The sequence below is a fragment of the Thamnophis sirtalis genome, unplaced genomic scaffold (genome assembly GCF_051295495.1).
Source record: "Thamnophis sirtalis isolate CommonGarterSnake01/CBP01778 unplaced genomic scaffold, rThaSir2_p1.2 scaffold_11, whole genome shotgun sequence".
NCBI lineage: Eukaryota > Metazoa > Chordata > Lepidosauria > Squamata > Natricidae > Thamnophis > Thamnophis sirtalis.
This window is the reverse complement of record NW_028261391.1, coordinates 15,175,682-15,198,927: the sequence shown is the minus strand read 5'-3', so window position 1 is coordinate 15,198,927 and position 23,246 is coordinate 15,175,682. Positions and strand designations below refer to the sequence as shown.

The window sequence follows — 23,246 nt, the reverse complement described above, 5'->3', positions numbered from 1 at the left end:
AAATAATAATTCTACTACTACAAACAAAACGGGAGTGGGGGAGGAGCAGCAATTTTATTTTGATGGAAACCAGAAAAATTCTTGGCTACCTGATTAAATTATCTGACTGAGGAAAGCTTAGATATGCGAAATGATACTGGGATGCAAAACAGTATTAAAAGAACTGTGATATCCCAATCAGTCATTCTTGAAAGGCAGAATAAACAAGAATTGTGGGGATTTTTTTAGTTCCATGATTCTGGATTAATTAATTTACACTGTCCTTACGGATAAGAAATCTGGATGGTGCTTTGGCAATTAGCTAGGCATTATACACACTGGAAGCTTTTAAGAACAGCTACTTTTATATCAACTGAAGAAGTGTAACTCTCTGTAGTTCAATTAAATGATGAAGCTTATAAACACTCTGGCTCTAATATACAATGGCTGCTATTCTAAAGAAAATTGTTCTTTCTAGTAGTATCCCAAATTTTTGGCTTTGCAGACACTGAAGCACAATGAATCCACCCAAGAACAATGGATCTTTGAGTAGGGGTATGTTCCTTCGGCCTGGAGGCATGATTTTGAAAACATGGATTTTCTGTCAAGGCTTTCATATACTAGGAGAGCCAAACTTACTACTGGTTGTACTTGCCAACAAGCAAAATGAGTGCAGTTCTAGTGGCAGTTCTAGAAGTGGCATTATTAGCCCTCTAGTGATTTACTCCCTATTACAGGACACAATATGATTTACTCTGCCACTAAATATGGAATGGATAGAAGGCCCCATTTGGTCATTGCAACTCATTTTGGCAATAGGACTACCGTAATGTTTTGAATGTGTTCACATTGGATTAACAACCAGTAGAAAAAGTCTTGCAAGTGGGTTTGTGTATGTGTGTATCTCTCTAGAATCACTTCATTGTCATCAGAACTGTTGGACATGCTACCTAGTTTTCCAATGGTACTGTAGTTGCTACTATTAGCAAGCTTTATTTCTTGTAGAACATAGAATAATAGGGTTGGAAGGGACCTTGGAGGTCTTCTAGTCCAACACTCCCCCCACTCAGTGCAGGACACCCTATAACATGGGTGTCAAACATTGATGTCATGTGACATATCACGGCATTTTCTGCCTTTGCAGGGCTGGAGTGGGCATGGCCTGCATGTGACACATCTGGCCCGCAGGCCACCAGTTTGACACTCCTGCCATCCCAGACAAATGATAGTCAATCTTTTCTTGAAAAATTCCAGTAATGGAGCACCTACCAATTCTGGATATAAGCCATTCCACTGATTTTTCTCACTGTCAGGAAATGACTCCTTAATTATAGGTTGGATATCTCTTTAATGATCTTGGGGACTAAAACATATGAAGAATGTTTGCAGGAACTGGCTATGTCTAGTTAATAGAAAGAAGGACTAGAGGATGCATGATAGCAGTGTTCCAATATCTCAGGGGTTGCCACAAAGAAGAGGGAGTCAGACTATTCTCCAAGGCACCTGAGGGTAGAACAAGAAGCAATGGGTGGAAACTAATCAAGGAGAGAAGCAACTTAGAACTGAGGAGAAACTTCCTGACAGTTAGAACAATTAATCAGTGGAACAGCTTGCCTCCAGAAGTTGTGAATGCCCCAACACTGGAAGTCTTTAAGAAGATGTTGGATAGCCATTTGTCTGAAATGGTACAGGGTTTCCTGCCTAGGCAGGGGGTTGGACTAGAAGACCTCCAAGGTCCCTTCCAACTCTGCCATTGTATTGTATTGTATTGTATTGTATTGTATTGTATTGTATTTTCCATCCATTACTTCTTATCCTGCCCTCAAGTACTTTGGAGAATAGATTGTATTGTATTGTATTGTATTGTATTGTATTGTATTGTATTGTATTGTATTGTATTGTATTGTATTGTATTGTATTGTATTGTATCTTCCATCCATTAGTTCTTATCCTGCCCTCAAGTACTTTGGAGAATAGGTTGTATTGTATTGTATTGTATTGTATTGAATAGTATTGTATTGTATTGTATTGTATTGTATTATTGTATTGTATTGTATTGTATTGTATTGTATTGTATTGTATTGCATTGCATTGCATTGCATTGTATTGTATTGTATCTTCCATCCATTACTTCTTATCCTGCTCTCAAGTACTTTGGAGAATAGGTTGGTCTCCTTCTTTTCTGTAACAGCCCCTTAACTACTGGAAGACTGCTGTCATATTACCCCTAGTCCTTCTCGTCGGTAGACTAGTTGCAGACTTAGTTCCCTCAATCGTTCATCATATGGCTTAGCCTCCAGATCCCTTATCTTTTCTGTTGCTCTTCTCTGCACTCTTTCTAGAGTCTCAATGTCTTTTCTGTATCAGGGTAACCAGAACTGGATGCAGTATTCCAAATGTGGCCTTATGATTGTGAACATACTTGATGGATCACCATAGATACTCAGTAGGCTGCATTCAACTTGGTGATCCATAATGTTGCACATCCAAGTTGGGAAAGGTCAAAGACCTGTAGCCATTTTACATGTTCATGCGCATCACAATTATGTCCCTGAAGTTTCTCTGAAATAGATCACCCTTTGTCCGGTCCTGAAATGACCGAAAAGAAACATGACTCAATGTCCAGCAGGATCTGCTCCAGGAAAAGATTTAGCGTTATGAATGGAAAAGATGCACTGAGTGCATTGTGCTCAGAACAAGGTATGCAGTAGTCATTGAAATTCCTGAGTGGGTACGAATAAACAAGACCACAATACCTTCTCAAGCATCTCATGAATATTTATTCCTGTCTGATGAGACTAATGAAGTGCAGGAGCCGGTTGCTAAGATGAGTTGTACGGAAGGGACATCTCATTAATTTGAAGGCCAGCCTGCATTGTCAAATTCCTGTAGTAAAAATGTCCTCTCTTGCCATTTCTGCCACAGGATTTGAGTCTCTCCTTAGTAGGCCTAGCACGGCTGTTCGCTTTGAAGCCGCTTCATTTTCATTTTCTGCCGCCTTGCTGTTCTGAGTTTCTTGGTTTTTAAGAAACTATCTTCTAATTGGTATAGGAAGTCTTCTATAATTCCAACCTGTGGACAAACATAAAAAGAGAAGGGTTGTCAAAAAATGTGGCAGCCACCTGTTTGCGATGGTTTTCTTTTTTTCTTTTTGGTTAAAAGCATTGTTTTCTCTTCAAAATGAAATGATTGCCTTAAAAAAAAAAAGAGTACCATTTCCGAGTAGCAAAATTCTATCCCAGAGGCATACAGGAACTAGCAATAGCAGTAGACTTATATACCGCTTCATAGGGCTTTCAGCCCTCTCTAAGCGGTTTACAGAGAGTCAGCATATTGCCCCCAACAATCTGGGTCCTCATTTTACCCACCTCGGAAGGATGGAAGGCTGAGTCAACCCTGAGCCGGTGAGATTTGAACCGCTGAACTGCTGATCTAGCAGTAGCCTGCAGTGCTGCATTTAACCACTGCGCCACCTTGGCTCTAGGTTTCCACCCATTTCCTAGATCCAAGGTCTAAAGATGTAATGCCTAATTTTCATTTATAGAAGAAAATTGAGCACGAATGATAGAAAAAAGCAAAGCAAAATTATATGGCATCTCTTTTAATATGGTTCTTTTCATTGGAAGTTGTCACTGGAAATTAAATTGACATCCCGACCTTTTCAGAATAGCGAAACCACTGCTTCAATGTAGGTTTTTAAAAAGGTATCATGTTCATTGAAGCTGTCTGCAATTTCAGCCTCAACCTGAAGTGTTTAAATATTTTTGATGATGATTTCTTTCCATCATTGTATTATTTACCAAGGGATAATCCAAAAGGGACAATATGAACTATGATTAAAAAGAATTCAATACGATTATCAACAATAAAATAATCTCCTATAACTCAAGGCAACAATGCAATAAACATGCAACACAATTAAACCCAACACATTGATCATGCTGTTTCAGTTTGGTAGACATTATATTCATAAAGAATCACAAAACTGTGTCTCACTTCTTTTGGGCATTTTATGATGGAGAATTCACTGGAGAAAGCAATTATGTTTGGAAGAGTTAGCAGTAAAAGGAAATCAGGCCACCAAAGAACATGGTGGCTGGACACCCATCAAAGCTGATGCCAGCCAGAGCATAGAACAACTCAAAGAAATAGTGCAAAATTGAAAGACTTGGAGAGACGTGGCCCATAGAATCACCAAGAGTCAGTCTAGTTGACTGAATGGATATCAACCCCACCACTATCCTCCTCCTCCTGATTTGGAAGAAGCTACTGGAAAGGTTATCTTGAGCAACAAGATTTTTTCTCTCTTGCATTTTCTTTGGCTCACATATTAGAATACAATAGAATAGAATAACAGAGTTGGAAGGGACCTTGGAGGTCTTCTAGTAAAGCAGGAAACCTTACACCACTTCAGACAAATGGTTATTCAACATCATCTTAAAAATTTCCAGTGTTGGAGCATCCACAACTTCTGGAGGCAAGTGATTAATTGTTTTAACTGTCAGGAAATTTCTCCTTAGTTCTAAGTTGCTTCTTTCCTTGATTAGTTTTTATATCAATTTTGTTTTCTGAACTGAATAACTTATAAGACCACCCTCTTTCTATCCCTCCACCATGCAGCTATATCCTTACCATACATTTCAATTAATATTGCCTTATCTCAAAATATAAATGATAGGCAAACTGAGTCTAAGCCATAAGAAGGAATTATAATATTGCTTTGGGAAGGTGGTTACTCAAGGGCTATAGAGTGCCACACTTAACTAGGTTGGTTAATGACCTAGAAAATGCAGCCACACAACATGCTAAATTTGATTAGTGTTAACTTTAATTAGGTTATTTTTGTAGTTTAACATTATGTAAGACTCCAGTTTGGTTCAATTTATTGTATGAGTCCAGAAAAAAAGGTTCAATAACCAGTGGGGCATGTTTAAAGAACTGATGGGCAGCCTCTACATCCATCCTAATGGTATCTGCTGGTGTGAAATGATTAAGGTATCTTATTTTGCTCCGGATGTTTTGGGGGATTGCAGCTGAGATGAAGTCACCATAACAGATGCCAGTTCACCTTGGCCCAAGATGTTTTGTTATCTAATGGAGAAAGACAAAATGTCCTTCGCAGCAATTCTATCTGCAGAAACTACCTATATAGCCATTCGGATAATTATTTTTTTTAACACTGGACAGTGTTAAATCTGACAGTGGATTTAACACTGTCAGATTTGGAATAGTGGACTAGTTGCCTAATGCAGTGTTTCTCAACCTTGGCAACTTGAAGATGTCCGGACTTCAACTCCCAGAATTCCCCAGCCAGCATTCGCTGGCTGGGGGATTCTGGGAGTTGAAGTCCGGACATCTTCAAGTTGCCAAGGTTGAGAAACACTGGCCTAATGCATGTCCCATTCTATTGTCTGAGCTCTTGATACTGTTTCCCTGCTTCCAGGAGCTGCCGGCTACGGTGGCCTTCTCCTTCTTCCTATCCCTTGGCTATTCTTGATTGGGAAGGGCCTGTACCATTGAATATACTTGAAACTGGTGTATGAGTTTCTAGATGCTGCTTTCTATGATATAACACAGTGGTCACCAACTGGTGGTCCATGGGAAAATGTTGGTGGTCCGCAGAAAAATTATTTACATTTTTATATTGCACTGAATCAGGGGTCCTCAAACTATGGCCCCTGGGATGGATACATGCAACAAATGCTTGTGTTGCTACAGAGAGTCTCCCCCTTCGGGGTCTTTTTGTGTGGGTGGGAGGGGAACAGAAATTCCGACTTGGAATCTGCTTCAGCCTCCTGGTGCAGGGCTTTGGGTGAAGGATGGAGGGAAGTGCCGCTGTTGGCAAAGAGCTGGAGGGCCTTGTTCCAGTGGGACTGCATCATGGCCTGGAACTGGTTGACCATCTTAGCCCACTGAGTGCTTCTGCTGAGCCTCCTTCTTGGTCGGATCCAATTTGAACCGAGCCAGCTATTTTGCCAACTAAGGAGTCCCAGTGGGCAGGCAAGGAGTGGCTGGGGGGGAGGGGCGAGTAGAGGCCTACGAGGCACCCCTTGAAATGAATGACATTGAGTTGGCCACACCCACCCAGTCACATGTCCACCTAGCCACGCCCACCCACCCAGTCATTAGGCAGATCATATTAGTGGTCCATGGGATTTAAAATTATGAATTTAGTGGTCCCTGAGGTCCAAAAGGTTGGGGACCCTTGATATAACAGGTACATTATAACAGAGGGCAGATATAACAGGGCACATATAACGGATAACATATATTAGGCATAACAGGGCACAGATAAACCCCAACTCAATAGCTCTCAGATAACTGCAAAGAAATACAATCCATCCATTCTCCTGCACCCTCTCCCATTACTGTCAGAACCTATCCTTCCATCACCCAGTCACAAATGACGAAGCTTCTTGGATGAGAAGTGAAATGTCTTTTTTTTCCTCCTCAAGGAAAAAAAATAGTTCAGTTGCCTTTTGAAAAAGTGCCTTTGAGACAATTATGACCTGGATGACTGAGAATCTCCATTGACAACAGATGCATTCATTTTACAAGCCAGTGTGTGTTTGTGTGTGTGTTTGTGTGTGTTTGTGTGTGTTTGTGTGTGGAATCTATTGTGGTTGCTAAGAGCCAACAGTGACTCAATGGCATATGATCAATCAATAAATCAATCATTCATGTTACAAGAACCTACATGGACAGCAGGCTTTTCTTTATTAATTAGCCACTTTTAACTGGCTGTGGTTGAATCATAACTTTCCCCGAGCAGGGTCGACATACACTCCCTTACAAAAAGTTGGGTTGGCTCCCCTTTGATGAATCCTTAACCACAGGTGAGCATCTGTGTGGGCATACTTTGGTATGCAGATGTTTGCGTTTGTTAGATAATGACTCCTTTTGCCTCCTCTTTTGCGGCAGCATCTGTTGTTTTCCTGATGTGGGACAGACTGATCTGGGCGCCTTCCTTCGGCTGGTGCACAGAATCACGTAGAATTGATCAGAACCCTATCTTTAAATGGCATTGAAAAACAGCCACTTTAAAAGGAAGAGATGCTGAGAAAATTAATCTTCGGCGAGTTTTCTTGATAAGAAGAAAATGCTGGTTGGAAGAGCTGTAGTTGTAGGCTGAAAGTCAGTTCGGGGAGAAAAATGTGTGTTCCCTCCTGCCATGGCAAGAACCATTTTTTCTATTAAATCAGGATGAAGCTCTAAATAAATACATTTTCCTGAGAAACATCTTTCATCAAAGGGTTGAATAGAATAAGAGTAGAAGACGCAAAACAAGGATTCTTGCAAATGTCATCCATCTTGCCCATTATTTTAATAAGGGGGGTATTGAAATGCCTCTCTTTTCGTTCCTCCACCTATGTCATGAACAGCCTTGAAGCAGAAAGCTGCATCCAGGTGTTCTTCATAAATAACACATGCATTTATATAGATCTATACACTTATCATCCATGTTTATTCATGAATGGCATCATCATTCTCACAAATGCAAATGGCCACTAAAGTAAACTCAAGGTAGCTGAGAATTTGCAATTAATTATGTACCAGACATCAGCCCTTTGGTGCCGAAATGGTACTTCTTTTTCCTACTGGACTGTAAACACTCAGTTCCTTTCTTCAAAGTAAATGCATGCAATTCAATTAATCCCTAAGTCTGCAATCAGACCGGTAGAACAGTATTTTGTGTATGAAACTGCCTGTCTGCGACACCTCAGACTCACAGAATATGTGAATCGGTTTGAAGTTTGTTTACCGTTGAAATCATACGGGGGGAAAAATAGGGTTTGCAAAAATATTTTCAACATAATGCTATGAAATGTTTCTTCTGTCGAAGTAGCACTGTCTGTTCCATGGTTTTTAATACGTATTTGGTATTAAGAGCCAGTTTCCGCTATGTAAAACCACCTATTTTTTTTTTAGAATAGAATAACAGTTGGAAGAGATCTTGGAAGTCTCTAGTTCAACCCCCCTGCCTAGGCAGGAAACCTGACCCCACTTCAGACAAATGGTTATCCAACCTCTTATTTAAAACTTCCAGTGTTGGAGCATTCACAACTTCTGGAGGCTTATTTGCTTAAATTCTATTCTATTCTATTCTATTCTATTCTATTTTATTATTGCTTGTTTATTTATTTATTTAAAATTTATTTGCTTAAAATTTCCACGAGGCTCCGCTCCTGAGATCCCTCCTTCCTTATAAGAGATTAGGTAGAATTCCTTTTAAACTGCCCAGAACATTAATTTGTTACTTGCTTATCATTCTAAGTGCAAATTAATTTTTTTTAAAATTTGTATTATCCTTCAATGAGCTGAGTTGTTTGCTGCCAACTATGTGTGCACACACACTAACCCTCACACTGTAGAAAACAGTGTGGAGATGCTTTGCTTTCATGAAAATTTGTCAAAACCACCCATCCATTTGAAGCTGCTTTCTAGTGCAACACATATGCCTATTTCTAAAAATGAATAAGAGTTTATGCACTGAGAAGCCTATAGTCCCGGAAGATTCTTCAGACTTTTCCAGGCAACTACCGGAAGTCCTAGAAGAGTAAGATATGCGCCAAAATCTCTTTTGGCTACAGGAACCAGTGGTCAAGGCCTTAGGTAAATATAAAGATTTCCCCTGTCCAGTTTCCCCTGTCTGACTCTAGGGGGCAGTCCCCTTCTCTACTTTTTAGTTGAGGGAGCCAGTGGTGTCCAAAGACATCTCTGTGGTCATGTGACCAGTGTGATTACACGCCAAGGTGAATGGAATGCTGTGTTACCTTCCCACCAAAGTGGTACCTATTTATCTACTCACATTAGCGTGCTTGCGAACTGCTAGGTTGACAGGAGCTGGGCCAGCTAACGGGAGCTCACTCCATTGCATGGCACTCAGGTTTTGAACCCGGGCTGTCAACTTTCCAGCTGAAAAGCTCAGGGTCTTCAACCGCTGAGCTATCATGCCCTTTGGTCAAGTAATGTAAAACACTACGGAAAAGGTGAATGTCATTGTCTCCTCACCCAGAACATCACACTGCATCTGTGATGTGAATTTATCCAGGTGAAATGCAGCTATCTCACCCTGGGTTTGTATGTATACATAAAGGCAGGGACTTTTTGGATCCTACTGTTTTGATAAAATGATTATAATGTCTTTAGCATGTAAGAAAAATGAACTTGGCTGCCCAGATGCTCCTGCCAACAGTTGCCTTATTTCTTTGAAAACTATATGTCTGTTCTACCAGTGTTACATGTTTTCAGGTAAGCCCTTGAACCTGTCGTTCTTCCCAGTGGCTACATCTTTTCTGTGCTTGCACAGCTGGCTGCCAGCCACAAGATAGGAAGCTGGATACCTGCCACAACCAGAGACATACAAAGTTAGATAGGATGTTCAGAAGCAAAGAGTCCTACAGCTGTAAAGTAATCAAGGCTTGTCATGGATTGAGACCTGGAACCTGATAAACAAATGACAAATCCAAGAGACACAGTGAGGAGGAGTCATGGTCCAACAAGATAAACATGGAACAGCTGAGGCTTGAAAAGTTGTTGTGAGTGAGGCCAATAAATAAGACACACTGAGCACAGCGGAGGTACACTACTCATTAGAGTCTGTGCTCCTGCCAGCCACCTTCTTGGCCAACCTAGCTCAATTCTCTGTGGCTGTATTTTTTAAGCATGTCTCTGCCTGGGACAGGGGTGGTGAACCTCACACTCTGAGAGGCACGCAGTGGGTGCAAGCAAGAATAGCAATAGCAGTTAGACTTATATACCGCTTCATAGGGCTTTCAGCCCTCTCTAAGCAGTTTACAGAGTCAGCATATTGCCCCCAACAACAATCCGGGTCCTCATTTTACCCACCTCGGAAGGATGGAAGGCTGACTCAACCTTGAGCCGGTGAGATTTGAACAGCCAAACTGCCGAACTAGCAGTCAGCTGAAGTAGCCTGCAGTGCTGCATTTAACCACTGCGCCACCTCGGCATCTGGTAGGGACCCACATTAAATTCAAGCCATTAATTTTTCTGATATTGTCTCATGTGTTAAAATGAAGGCTGAGAGGAAGTTATATAATTAAACTAAATATAACCAATCTATTTGCGCATGACTAGGGAGGGGAAATGACCATGCACCCAAACGCACATAAGACAAGACAGTTTGGACTCCATTTCTCCAAATCCCCTCTCAGCATTCCGGTTCCAGAGTTCTGGGCTTGTAGCGCCCTTGTGCATTCAGAGGTCACCAGGTTGATAAAGTTCCGCATTACACGGGAAAAAAAATGAAATAACAAAATAGAGAGAGATGCGCCCAGTGTAACCGTAACTAAGCAGTTATCGTTCTTGTCCACGTCTTTTTGCTTCTGCCTCTGCGTTTGAGGTTTTTTTTTTTAAAAAAAGATAAAGCTGGGGAAGAGAATGTCAGCCCCTGATGTCGTTTTGCCTTTTTAAAAGTTGCCAGTTTGACTGCCTTTGGGGGGAAAAAAATCATCATCATCAGAACTACAGTATGACAGGAAATGCCAGGTTCTTTGTGGGGCTGAGGCTGTGTTTTGTGGAAAAGCACTTAAAGTGTGAGACCTGGATGTCAGCTCAAAGAGATGCATTTGGCAGGGAGCAAGGGAAGAGATATCAAAAAGCAGGTCTTCACTGCACCTGCCAAAGCTGCTGTCACAAAGGCCAAGCTCTTTCCAGTGAAAGTGTTCTGGCTTCAAAAAGGAAGCAAATCCTGGCCTTTGGCCCATCAGGTCTTGCTGTGTGTGTGTCCAATCCCCTTCTGAATATCTCTGGATGAGAACAGACAAGGCCTTTCCAGTGATGGCACTGATCCCGCCAGTGTTTTGGCTACACCCTTCCCTTCTTTTTACTTTGCAGTGCTGCTATATTTTGCGATTTGGCGTTATTTTCATGCTACTTTGTATTGTTTAGTGCCCCTGTCAGACTCATGGGCTCCCAAATTCATTTTTCCAGACTCCGGATTCTTTTCCATGCAACTGCAATTTCAGATGCTGGCAATAGAGATTATTGCTTGACAATAGAATAGAACAACAAAGTTGGAAGGGACCTTGGAGGTCTTCTAGTCCAACCCCCTGCTTAGGCAGGAAACCCTACACCACTTCAGACAAATGGTTATCCAACATCCCATTAAAAACTTCCAGTCTTGGAGCATTCACAACTAGCTATTGCTATTGCTATTGCTATTCTAAAGGTTCCACTGATTAACTGTTCTGTCAGGAAATTTCTCCTTAGTTCTAAATTGCTTCTCTCCTTGATTAGTTTCCACCCATTGCTTCTTGTCCTGCCCTCAGGTGCTTGACTCCCTCTTCTTTGTGGCAACCCCAGAGATATTGGAACACTGCTATCATGTCTCCCCTAGTCCTTTTTTATAGAGATTATTTCATTTTTATAGAGATTATATCATTTTTTAAACAGAGATTATATCATTTTTTAAACAGAGATTATATCATTTTTTAAAATAGAGAGTGCATCATTTTTATAGAGATTATATCATTTTGAGGGAAAGAGAAAGAGGCGGCAGCCATGCGCGTTATATATTTTTCCCAGTTTGCATCAACCCAAGAGAACCTCAACTCTTTCACAAACATGAAGTTAGCCCTTCTAAACCTTGGAAATGAAAAGGCAGCCCACCATTGTTCTAGGAATAGGAAACGTTCGAACAAGTCATATATCTAAACAACTGATACTGTCTTCTCTCATTCATTGGAGAAACCATTTCCCATCTCCTGACTGTCCAGCAATGCATGAATATAACCTCCGAGGTCCTTATAGATAACCTAAATTCTACTTTGTACCTCCAAATGAAGTAAAGCTAAATGTCTTCTGAATTCAAATGACAAATAGATGACTTTGATGACAAGTTGAAGGTTTTGCAAGGCGATGTGACATTTCATTTGAGATTTTTTTGTTTCTTTCTTTCCCAATTGTATCATGTCACCTTCTTCCTGGATGCCAGAAGTCAAGTTGTTCATTCCTACAGCACATCTTCCTTTAAACTGGTTGCATGCAAAGCAAGTGTAGGATTACAGACTGCCATCAACAAACGATACCAATAAAAGAGAATGTTTGTACCTCAGAGTTAAAGTGAAGGGTCCTTGGTGGGCTCTAAGCATGATTGTTTTCTTGCAGATGTTTCATTACCCAAACTAGGAAACACCGTCAATGCTTTAGTTCTAGCACTGAAGATGTAACCTACTCAGGTAATGAAATGTCTGCAAAAACAACAACCAATATCAGAGAGGACTCCCCCCCCCGGGGGGGGGAGGCAAAAATGGTACCTAAAGTTCTGAAGATCAAATCCTTAAGAACTCATTTAACATTATGAGGTTCTATATTGCATTGGTGATAAATGACACACACACATACGAGATAGATAGATAGATAGATGATATAGATAGATAGATAGATAGATAGATAGATAGATATTCATATATGTATACACACATGAGAGATGGAGAGATAGAGATAAAGATATAGATAGATACAGAGAGAGAGAGAGAGAGAGAGAGAGAGAGAGAGAAATTCGTATATGAACACACATATACACACATGAGAGATAGAGAGATAGAGATAGTTATATAAGAGATAGATAGATAGATAGATAGATAGATAGATAGATGTAGAGATATAGATATAGATATTTGTATTTGTACACACACACATACATATTGCTGAAGGAGAGAAGTTGGAAAAAGCTGTTGAGTGTCTTGTATTTACAATGTTGAACTACTATAAGTAGGGACACTCTGGTTCAAATCTCCGCTAAGCTCTGAAATGCAGGGCGTAACCTCAAGCAAACCCTTATTTCTGAACCAAATCTGAGATACTGTAACTCATGGACATTAAATGGCTCGTAAGAAATGTGGATTTTAATTCTTTCCAGATGTTAAGGGAGGCCGATGCTTTCAGAAACCGAGTGGCCGAGCGCACATTAGAAGACCTAAAAAATCCTCAACCCAACCTTATGGAACCCTGACAGGAGTGTCCACAAAGTGTCTGATTTAAAAGTCAAGCAAGTCTCTATGAACATACAGTCGTATCCCTGCCTCGTTGTATGTACAACACGCCACAGAAAAATGAGGTGAGGCTTTGATCATGCCACAGCAGGTGCCTTCTTGACTATGACCCCCTCTGCGGACACTTCTCTTTGCAGCTGCTCTTCCTACTTCAGTAAAGAATCAAGATTTCTCCCCTCAGCCAGCCTGTTTGAGTTCCATTTGTAAGACATTTTTATGTATCAGTTTTTAATATTGTACCTTGTTGGAGAATGTTAGGAAAAATGGGGAATGTGCAGTTAGGGTTAGGGCCAGAGTTTGTACAATTTCTCATACCAACTCAAGCATGCTATTGTATTGTATTGTATGTTGCTCACTCAAGAGGCCAAGACTTGGCAATTAAACCAAGCTTGCTGGTTGATAACCTGTGTTGTGGCCTGCCAGTGGCCAGCAGAACTGTCAGCAGATTCTGACAGTGAGGAGGTTGCGGAAGAACATGGACCACTCCTGGAGTCTGGGGAAGACTCTGATGAGGGCTCCGTGTCAGAGGCAGAGAGGGGGCCAGAGCCATATGCCAGTTACCATCTGCCTTCAGAGTCAGACATCAGTGAGGCAGATGAACAGCTGGAGCCTGTTCCCAGTGTGTGCATGCACAGAGTTGCCAGACGAAGGGAACAGCTAAAGAACAAGGATCAACTTGGGAGTAAGGCCATAGGTGGACGATGAATGGCCCCTCCCAGAGGAAATAAAAGAGGAGCGAAAGAGGAGTGGAGTTTGCAGGAGACAATTAGTTCGCTTAATTGGTCCGTGACTCTCCGAGTCTCCTTGCCAAGTTTTGCAGATATTGGCCTGGCAGATCTACAAGCCAGATAAGGTCGGTGACTGTAAATCATCCCTTGACAGACTTTGTTGTATGTAAATGAGAATAATTCACAGTAAATTAATAAAAGGGGTTTTTGTCGGGACAAGGAGTTGCTTCATGCTCTTGTGAAGCCTAGCTTGAATCAAATGTCTAAGTTGATACAGACATTTGCCTTTGTCCCTGAGGTTGTTTCAGGCTTCGGATACCTCGTGGCAACCGAAACCAGATGTTCTTGTGGTGAAGGTGTCCCTTTCCAACAGAACATCTGCTTGGTGCCAGGTTCTAAGTGCAGCTCTGTCAAGACATTTTAAAAAAGGACGCAATTTTGTTTTGGTTACAAATGGCATGAAATACGTAAACAGATAACAAGCTTGGCGCAGCTTATTCCTTGTCCTATTTAATTCGATATTAAATCCCATTGCATTTTTTATGCCACCTATAAATTTTCCTTGGCACTTCAAATTTTTACACTGACAGCTCATAACGGCAGACCCTGTCAGCTTTTGAAAAACAGAGGCTGAACCTGAAGGCTGTTGGGAATAGTTCTGAACCCAGGAATAGAAGAAGAAAGCAGTTTTTTTTTTTTGGCATAAGTAAATTGATGAAGCATTGGAAATTTAGCAAGGAAATTTAGATCTAAACTGCACCGGCTCTACTTAAATTATGCTAGGAATTGCCTCGTGCAGAAAGCGTGAAGTTAGTTTACATATTTTGTGAGTCTGTAAGTTCTGCTTGACTGTCAAAAGGTCTAGAAATTGAGAAAGTCGTCACAAATGCCTTTCGGGTTTAGTAATCCATAATCTATCCTGACTTTGCCATTAAGCGGGAAACAGCAGGTGCTTAAAAGAAAATAAGAAGCATTATTAGGTTGTTATTAAAGACTAGATTAAACAGAGAAAATCAATTATTCATAACAGAGGGGTCAAATAATTTACGGTGTCTATTTTATTTCAGTGGGCATTGCTTAATTAGTGTCCTAAAGTGATGTATTCTCACTTGCTCTTTCCTTGTGCACTTTATTGTACTGCTGAACTGTTGCTATGGATTTCTTGCTGTTTTTAGAACCCTGCTTAGCTTATTTTTGTAGTTGTTGTCCCGCAGGCTGCCAAAAGTATGCACATATTTCCATCTGTTCCCTTGAGCTTTTAAACATACAAAGTGCTGTACAACTTTATCCTCTTTGATCGTGCAGCTTCTACAGGCAGGACTTGTTTAGTGATTTTCAGAGTTGCAAGGCATTGAAAAAAGTGACTGTCCTCACATTTACGATCAGGGCAGCATCTTCACAGTCATATGATCAAAATTTGGGCACTTGGCAATTACAGAGAAACAGAGTTGGGAGGGCCTTGGAGGTCTTCTAGTCCAATCTCCTGCTCAAGCAGGAAACCCTAGAACATTTCAGACAAATGATTGTCCAGTCTCTTCTTAAAAAGTCTCCAGTGCTGGAGCACCCACAATTTCTGGAGGCAAGTCGTTCCACTGATTAATTGTTTTAATTGTCAGGAAATTTCTCCTTAGTTCTAAATTGCTTCTCTCTTTGATTAGTCTCCATCCATTGCTTCCAGTCCTGCTTTCAGGTGCTTTGGAGAATGGTTTAACTCCCCCTTCTTTGTAGCAGCCCCTGAGATATTGGAACACTGCTATCATGTCACCCCTAGTCCTTCTTTTCATTAAACTAGACATACCCGTTCCTGCAACCGTTCTTCATATGTTTTAGCCTCCAGTTCCCTAATCATCTTTGTTGCTTTTCTCTGCACTCTTTCTAAAGTCTCAACATCTTTTTTTATAATAATTGGCATGCATTAAGAATGTTGCAGCATCCCAGGGTCATGTAATCATCATTTGCAACCTTCCTAGCTTGCTTCCAAGAAGCAAAGTCAATGGGAGAAGGCAGATTTGCTTAATAACCTCATGATTCACTTAATAAGCGCCATGATTCTCTTAACAGTCATGGCAAAAAGTCTAATAAAATTGGACAAGTCCCACTTAATAACTGTCTTGCTTAGTAATAGAAATTCTGGTCCCAATGGGATTCTATGTTGAAGAATATATGTAGTTTATTTTTATTTTGCAGCATATTTTTTTCAAACACTAACCAACCCCAAGGCTGAATGCTCCTCTGTGAGCCCCAAGCAAGTCATCAGAGCCAAGTATTCTTCCAAGAGATCGGAAAGATTAAATTAAGATTACAAAACTGAACAAAAAACAGAAAACTGCATGGATATCCTTTAAACAGATACACTCAGAGAGTCTTCCGGACAGAGAGTCTTCCAGCAGCCAGTCCACAACCATAGAGCGCACTCTTAGAGCGGCCGCTGCTGGAAGACTCGGCAGCCGAGTTTTGGAGTTTGGAAGCCGGAGAAGAAGTTATGCTCAGAGCATGGTGGGAGCAGAACAGGTGCTCGCGCAACCCCCTCTCCAGCTGTGCAGAGCTCTATGCACTGACCGAGGGGATATCCTGAATGTGCCAAGCTGCGGGATCTGGGGAGCGGGCAGAGTGCCACGTGCCTTGGCGCCTTAGGGATACCCCCTAGGTCAGTGAATGGTGCTCTGCCCGGCTGTAGAGGGGATTTGCCGGGCAGCTGCTCATGAGCGTGGTCACCTCATGGCTGCTTTGCCCCTGAGGCTGTGCCAGGCTCTTCGGGAGCCAGTTCGCAAGGGAGCAGCTGCCCGGCAACTCCCCCCTCCGGCCAGACAGAACGCCACTCCCCAACCTAGCTGTGTCCCGAAGGAGCCAAGCAATGTGAGCGCCTTTCCCCCCTGGCTCCCACGGCTTGGCCCCTTTGGGATACTGCTAGGTCGGTGAGCGGCGCTCTGGCTAGCTGGAGGGGGGGTTGCCCAAGGGGCTTATTTTCAGGCGTGGGCTTATATTTTTGTCCACGCAAAAAATGTGGTAAGGCGTTAGTTTCAGGACAGGTCATATTTTCGGGGAAACACGTTAGCACCCACCCTTCTCCTAGAAAAATTAAATATTCTAGGAAATATTAAAAAGGCCAGAATATTATATTTCCCTGGATGAGAAATGGAGAAACATGTTTTTTAAGCAGGAAGCAGACTTTTAATAGCCCACAGCATATGTCAGCACTTAAGAGATAAAGAGATAGCTAGTTCTATTCATAAGCAATTGTTTTCACCCAATATCCAACATAGGTAGGATTAGCCCTCTACCCATCTAGCAGCATAACTCACCACATGGCACCTGGGGAGATTACACCACCCAACAAGATTCAACCAACCTTGGGGCTCAAGACACTACAAAGTTATCCCTGCATGGCCCCATGGGAGCCTGACAACCAATCAGAATACCTTTCTCACGCAGGAACAGGAAGCTCCAAGGCGGGGTCCAAGAGGGGTTATAAATCTCTCTCTCTCTTCCACCCATGTGCTTTTTTCTTTGCCCAGGACCTCAAACCTGGGGTCCTATCTACCATCTTTCCAAGCAGTCCCCATTTTTCCAGTGTCTTTCTTTCCACTTGGAAAAGAACCAGGGGTGGGTTTCTGCTGGCATTACTACGGGTTCGGTGCATGCGCAATTTGCGCACTCTGCATGTATGCACAGTTGCCTGTAAATAGGTCTGCACATGCGCATAACGTTCAAAATGTGAAAAAAAAGATGTAAAAGAGATATAAATCACTGTCTGAATTACCAGGTGAGCCACGAGTTAATTATTCAGCATTATATGTTAATTCTAAATTGATACAGAAAAGGAGATCGTCGTTGGTTCATCTAGCCACCAAGAAGAGGAGCCAAACCCATTTAACAAAAGTGATGTGTTAATCTGTGATTAGACAAAACGAAGATATTAAAAAAAGTTAAATATTTTCTTTTCGTTTATTACACACTTTGAGGTGCCAACTATTTTCCTACTTATTTTAATTCTCAGGGGATATGGCAGAGAAGGAATGCCTCCTGGTCCCCTTCAGCTGGCATTCCTTGGCTGACAGGACCTGTAAAATGCCCAATCTGCTGAATTGAATTGGATGGTTGGAAATGACTGGAAGAAGATGGTCCTTTAGATTAAAAGGCTTCCCTTGTCCAATCGTGTCCAACTCTAGGAGGTGGTCCTCCTCTCCCTTTCCTAGATGGGGGAGTTAGAGTTGTCTGAAAACATTTCTGTGCTCATGTGGCTACCATGACTATACATTGAGGCATACAGAATGTTGTTATCTTCCCGCCAAAAATAGTACCTATTTATCTACTCACACTTGCAGGCTTTCAAATTGATAGATTGGCAGGAGCTAGGGAAAGAATGGCAGCTCACTCTGTCATGTGTTATTTGGGTCTTGAACTGCCAACCTTCCAGTCAAAAAGCCCAGCGCCTTATTTGCGAGGTCACCGTACCGCTTTCCCCTTAAGAAACCAGGGGCTTTGAAAGTGATAATCAGCAGTTTGGGCAAACATACTACCACCAATGCAGCTCATGAAGCAGTGATGTCACCTGTGTCAAATATCTGATACCATTTACTACCTGTGCAATTACATTTTGCACCAATTGAGACTTCCAAATGCTCTTCCAGGCAGCATCATGAAGAAGAGCACATTGTAATAATTCAGAGGAGAGGTCAGGAGACATAAATAATTGTGAACAAAGCCTCATGATCCAGGAATGGGCACACCTGGAGCACAACCCTGAGATTGTACAAAGGCCTTAAGGGCCACAGCTACTGTTTTTTTAAGATGAAGGATGTTTCTGAGGGCAGCAGGAGAAGGGGAAATATCTTCTGCTTACTTTGATTCCCATACAAATTTAAGATGTGCGGTCTTCTACTCCCAGAATTCCCCAGTATCCTCAGCATACTGGCTGAGGAGTTGTGGGAGTTGAAGTCCACACATCTTAAATGTTGTCAAGCTTGAAAAACATTGCATTAGATAAATTAGTGTGCAACACGGCATTAGATAAGAGAAAATGGTTTGCAAAAACTGGTAATTAGGCCCCAAACCCCTATATTTATGCATTTATACAATTTTAAAATTGCTTTCTAATGCTAAAAAACAAATCCCTAACTGCAAGCAGAAATATGTTTGGAGGAGTATGCTCAGAATGCATGTTTCCCCCTCACTTCTCTTAGCACACTCTTTCTGAGAGAACACTCACAGGGAAAAGAAACAGCTAAGGGAACAACTTACCAATTAGCAGGTACAGGAATGAGCCAAACCGAATTTATGAATTAAAGAATGGGCAACAAAGAGAAATTGAAACAGGCTGATCGTTGAAAATGAAAAGCTGAGTAAAAACAAGTTGATGGATCTGAGCCTTTGTAATATAGTACTCCTTAAACTTGATGCTATTATCATTTTTAAAAATCAGCAGCATTTGTGCAGGATAATGGCAAAATTGCACCTAATTTGGTTTTGAAAAATGTCAAGACTCAAGCTTGCAAGACCTCTGCAACTAGTACACTCAAGTTGTGGCTAGTGTATTTTGAGTATTACAGACTAAACAGGAATGCCCCCACCCCAAGAGTAGGTTGTAAGCATCACTTTATCCATCTGCTAAACTGGTTCCTTGTTTACCACACTATATTTCTTTGCTCTGCAACCTTCTCTTGATTTAGTCGCCAAGGTGATGTTAGTTCTTTGGATGAAGGTATTCTAAAAAATGATCCAACAACATATTATGGACAGTTCAAACTACAGGTAAAGGTAAACGTTTCCTTCCCACTGCCCTCTAGAGTCAGTTGTTCCTGACTCTAGGGGGCAGTGCTCATCTCCGTTTCAAAGCCGAAGAGCCAGCGCTGTCTGAAGACGTCTCTGTGGTCATGTGGCTGGTATGACTAAATGCCAAAGGGACACAGAACACTATTACCTTCCCAGCAAAGGTGGTTCCTATTTTTTCTACTTGCATTTTTACATGCTTTCTAACTGCTAGGTTGGCAGAAGCTGGGACAAATACCGGGAGCTCACTCCATTACACAGCACTAGGGGTTCGAACCGCTGAACTGCCAACCTTTCTGATCGACAAGCTCAGTTTTTTAGCCACAGAGCCACTGCATCCCTTATCAAACTACACGTTAGGATGCAATCCAGGGATTTTTCGGCCACTTTTGCAGTGGTGAAAAAAATATGCATCAGCATGAGAATTGGGAGTTTACTCTTCTCCCACTACCATTTTCTCAATCTAAATTATGCTGATGCTTCAGTAGAGCATTTGTTTAAAAGAGATACTGTAGGTAAATATGGCATTCTTTTTAAAAAATTCCTCTGCAGAGATCCCCACCTATTTGGATGGGCAATTAGCACTTGCACGTCGACACTCCACAATGCTTTGCAGCACTCTCTCAGCCATTTATAAACTGCATATTTTCCCCAACAATCTGAGTCCTCATTTTACTGACCTCAAAAGTATGGAGGGCTGAGTCAACCTTGAACCCCATCAGGATCGAACTCCTGGTTGTGGGCAGATTCAGCCTGCAATACTGCATTTTAACCACTGCACCACCAGGGTTCTTATCACTGAGATTAAGATTTGGGATTTTATATGGATAGCAATAGCAATAGCAGTAGACTTATATACCGCTTCATAGGCCTTTCAGGCCTCTCTAAGCGGTTTACAGAGAGTCAGCATATTGCCCCCAACAATCTGGGTCCTCATTTTACCCACCTGGGAAGGATGGAAGGCTGAGTCAACCCTGAGCCGGTGAGATTTGAACCGCTGAACTGCTGATCTAGCAGTAGCCTGCAGTGCTGCATTTAACCACTGCGCCACCTTGGTTGGGGGACACGTCTACAGCAACCCAAACGGGTCGTCTTCTAGATGTATTACATTTCCCTTTTCTTAGCAATTGGGCTTGCAGGCTGGGAGGAATGGAATGGTAATGGAATGCCGTACATTTGGAAGCATCAGGTTACAGATGGCTTTTATAGAGCAAAATATAGCAGCTATTTTTGCCATTACAGTATTGAGCCCTGAGAAAATATGCCCGAGAAAGCTGTAACATTGCAGGGAAGAAGTAAAATACTGTATTGTTCTTGGGCTGGGACTTTTCAATCTGTCTCTCTTCTTGCAACAAAATTGATCTCTAAGGTTCCTTGCCTGGAAAGGAATTCGACTTACAGAGATGGCAGAAACTATTTTTTTTAAAATTAAAAATACATTTTTGGAAGGTAAAAATTGTGTTATAACCAGAGTGGGTCAAATCCCAGTTTTTCTTGATAGGCATGGTGGTGCAGTGGTTAGAAGGCAGTATTGCAGGCTGACTCTGCCTACATCCAGGAGTTTGATCCTGAGCAGCTCATGGTTGACTCAGCCTTCCATCCTTCCGAGGTCGGTAAACTGAGGACCCGGAGTGTTGGGAACAATATGCTGTCTCTGTAAACCGCTTAGAGAGAGTTGTAAAGCACTGTGAAGTGGTATATAAGTCTAAGTGCAATTGCTATTTGTAGAAACCCATGAATAGGCTGAAAATGAGTGCTGTGTTTGGAAGAATTCAGAAAATGCAAAAAATGAGCAAAGTCATTCTAACCAGCAAGATTTCTAGCCTCTTAATTACAACCAGTGATGGGTTTCAATTTATTTTACTACTGGTTCACTCGTGCACGCACTTGTGCGTGTACTTGCGTGATGCTTTTGCGCATGTGCAGAAGCGTCTGGGCGGGTGGGCGGAGCCTCCCACCATTGCCACTACTGGTTCGCCATATCTGGGGTGAACAGGCAGAAACCCACATCTGGTTACAAATTTTTACATTCCAAAAATGTCTTTTTAATACAAATTATTCCCTCCTGTAAAAACAACCATCACCCAGGTTTTCAAAATCAAACTTTAAGAAATTTTTCAGGTCGTTGCATCCTTTTAGTAAGTAACACATTTTCTTTTCAGATTTTCTTTTGCTTGTTTGTCACATGGCTGGCAAGCCACTCCCACCCAGTCACATGACTGACAAGCCACTCCCACCCAGTCACATGGCTGGCAAGCCACTCCCACAAAGCAGACCACACCTACAGAAGAGGTTTTAACATTTTTTGAAACCCACCACTGACCCACAGTGTCACCTGAATTAGAGGACAAATGGGCATGGGACCTTCTTTGAACTGGTCAGAATACTTATGACCGGATGTCTGCAAAGAACATAAATGCTTCCATTCTCCACCATTCAGTCAGAATTGAAGAAGCTTCTTGGATGAGAAGTGAAATGTTTTCAAGGGGAAAAAAAACCCAAGAAGGTCAAGTTGCTTTTGGAAAAGCACCTGTGGGACTGCTATTCTAATCTTTGAAAGACTGTTTTGCTTTGGAGAAGTGTTGCATGGAGCAATGCTTTGAAGCTGGTCCCTCATCTGTAAGTTCCAATCTGTTAAAAAAACATTTGCTGCCATTTCATGAATCTAAAACAGCCCCCACTCTGCTACTACTGTGTTTCCATGAAAATAAGACATGGTCTTATTTTCTTTTGACCCCTTCGAAATAAGTGCTTGGCCTTATTTTGGGGGAGGTCTTTTTATTTTTGAGTGCAGGAGGTGGCGAGCGTGGTCACCTCATGGCTGCTGCTGTGTTGCAATATTTTTGGAGAGGGATTATTTTGGGGGGATGGATTATTTTAGCACATGTGCTCAAAAGCCCGATTGGCCTTATTATCCGGGGAGGTCTTATTTTCAGGGAAATAGGGTAGTAAGTTAGGTCTTGCAAGATGATGCATGTAAACCAGGGGTGGGTTTCAACTGGTTCGCGGCGGTCCCTGCGAACTGGTTGGTCGGCGAATCCGGAAGTAAGTAACTTCCGGGAACGGCAAAGGGCGCGCCCGCCCGCCCGCGGTCCTTACCCGGTTTTGATTAGTTCTGCGCTTCCACACATGCGCAGGACGCATACAGCGCCTGCGCGATCCTACAGGAGCAGCTGGAGCATCGCGCAGACGCTAGTACGCATGCGTGCACCGCACGCGTGCACGAGGACGCCGCCAGCCCCGTTCCAACTGAACCGGTTGGAACGGGGCGAGAAACCCACCCCTGATGTAAACTATTTCTGCCAAGAAAATAAATCCTCTCCATCAATCCACCTGCCCACCGCTCCAACCTAAGAATTCACACTACATTCATGGTTGGGGGGAAGACATGTCAAACTAAGGCAAGTCTATGTTCAAATGTAATTTCCCCATAAAACATTTTCAGAGGCTCCTTGTTTGTATCCACATAATATGTGATAGTCTCCTGTTGCCTAGGAATGCAAACTCCTTTACTTATTTATTTTTTAAAAGAAAGAGAAGGTGAGATTTCATCAGCTCTCTTTTTACCCATTTGGAAAATAAACCCCATACATCATTATTCTGCTATTTCAGAGAAAAGGGCTGAATGTTTTCATTAAGGATAACAGCTGCTTCTTTTGTAACAGCCGGATTTCACTAGTGAGGATGGCAAATTCAGCATTCCTCATTTAACACTAATTGCTCCAGCTTAGATGGTGGCTATTTTCTCCAACAC

At 42.0% G+C, this 23,246-nt stretch overlaps 1 protein-coding gene across 2 annotated transcripts in view; it reads right to left on the bottom strand.

Annotated features, from left to right (window-relative positions):
* Nucleotides 1–2,766: 2,766 nt before the first annotated feature.
* The window catches only part of SPATA16 (spermatogenesis associated 16), a 209,127-nt gene continuing 188,647 nt past the window's right edge, over nucleotides 2,767–23,246 (bottom strand). For both annotated transcript variants that reach the window (XM_014053709.2, XM_087726134.1), the window contains one exon: nucleotides 2,767–3,051. In XM_014053709.2, the coding sequence (XP_013909184.2) occupies nucleotides 2,929–3,051 (123 nt within the window). In that variant the 3' untranslated portion in view covers nucleotides 2,767–2,928. The remainder of the gene's footprint in view (nucleotides 3,052–23,246) is intronic.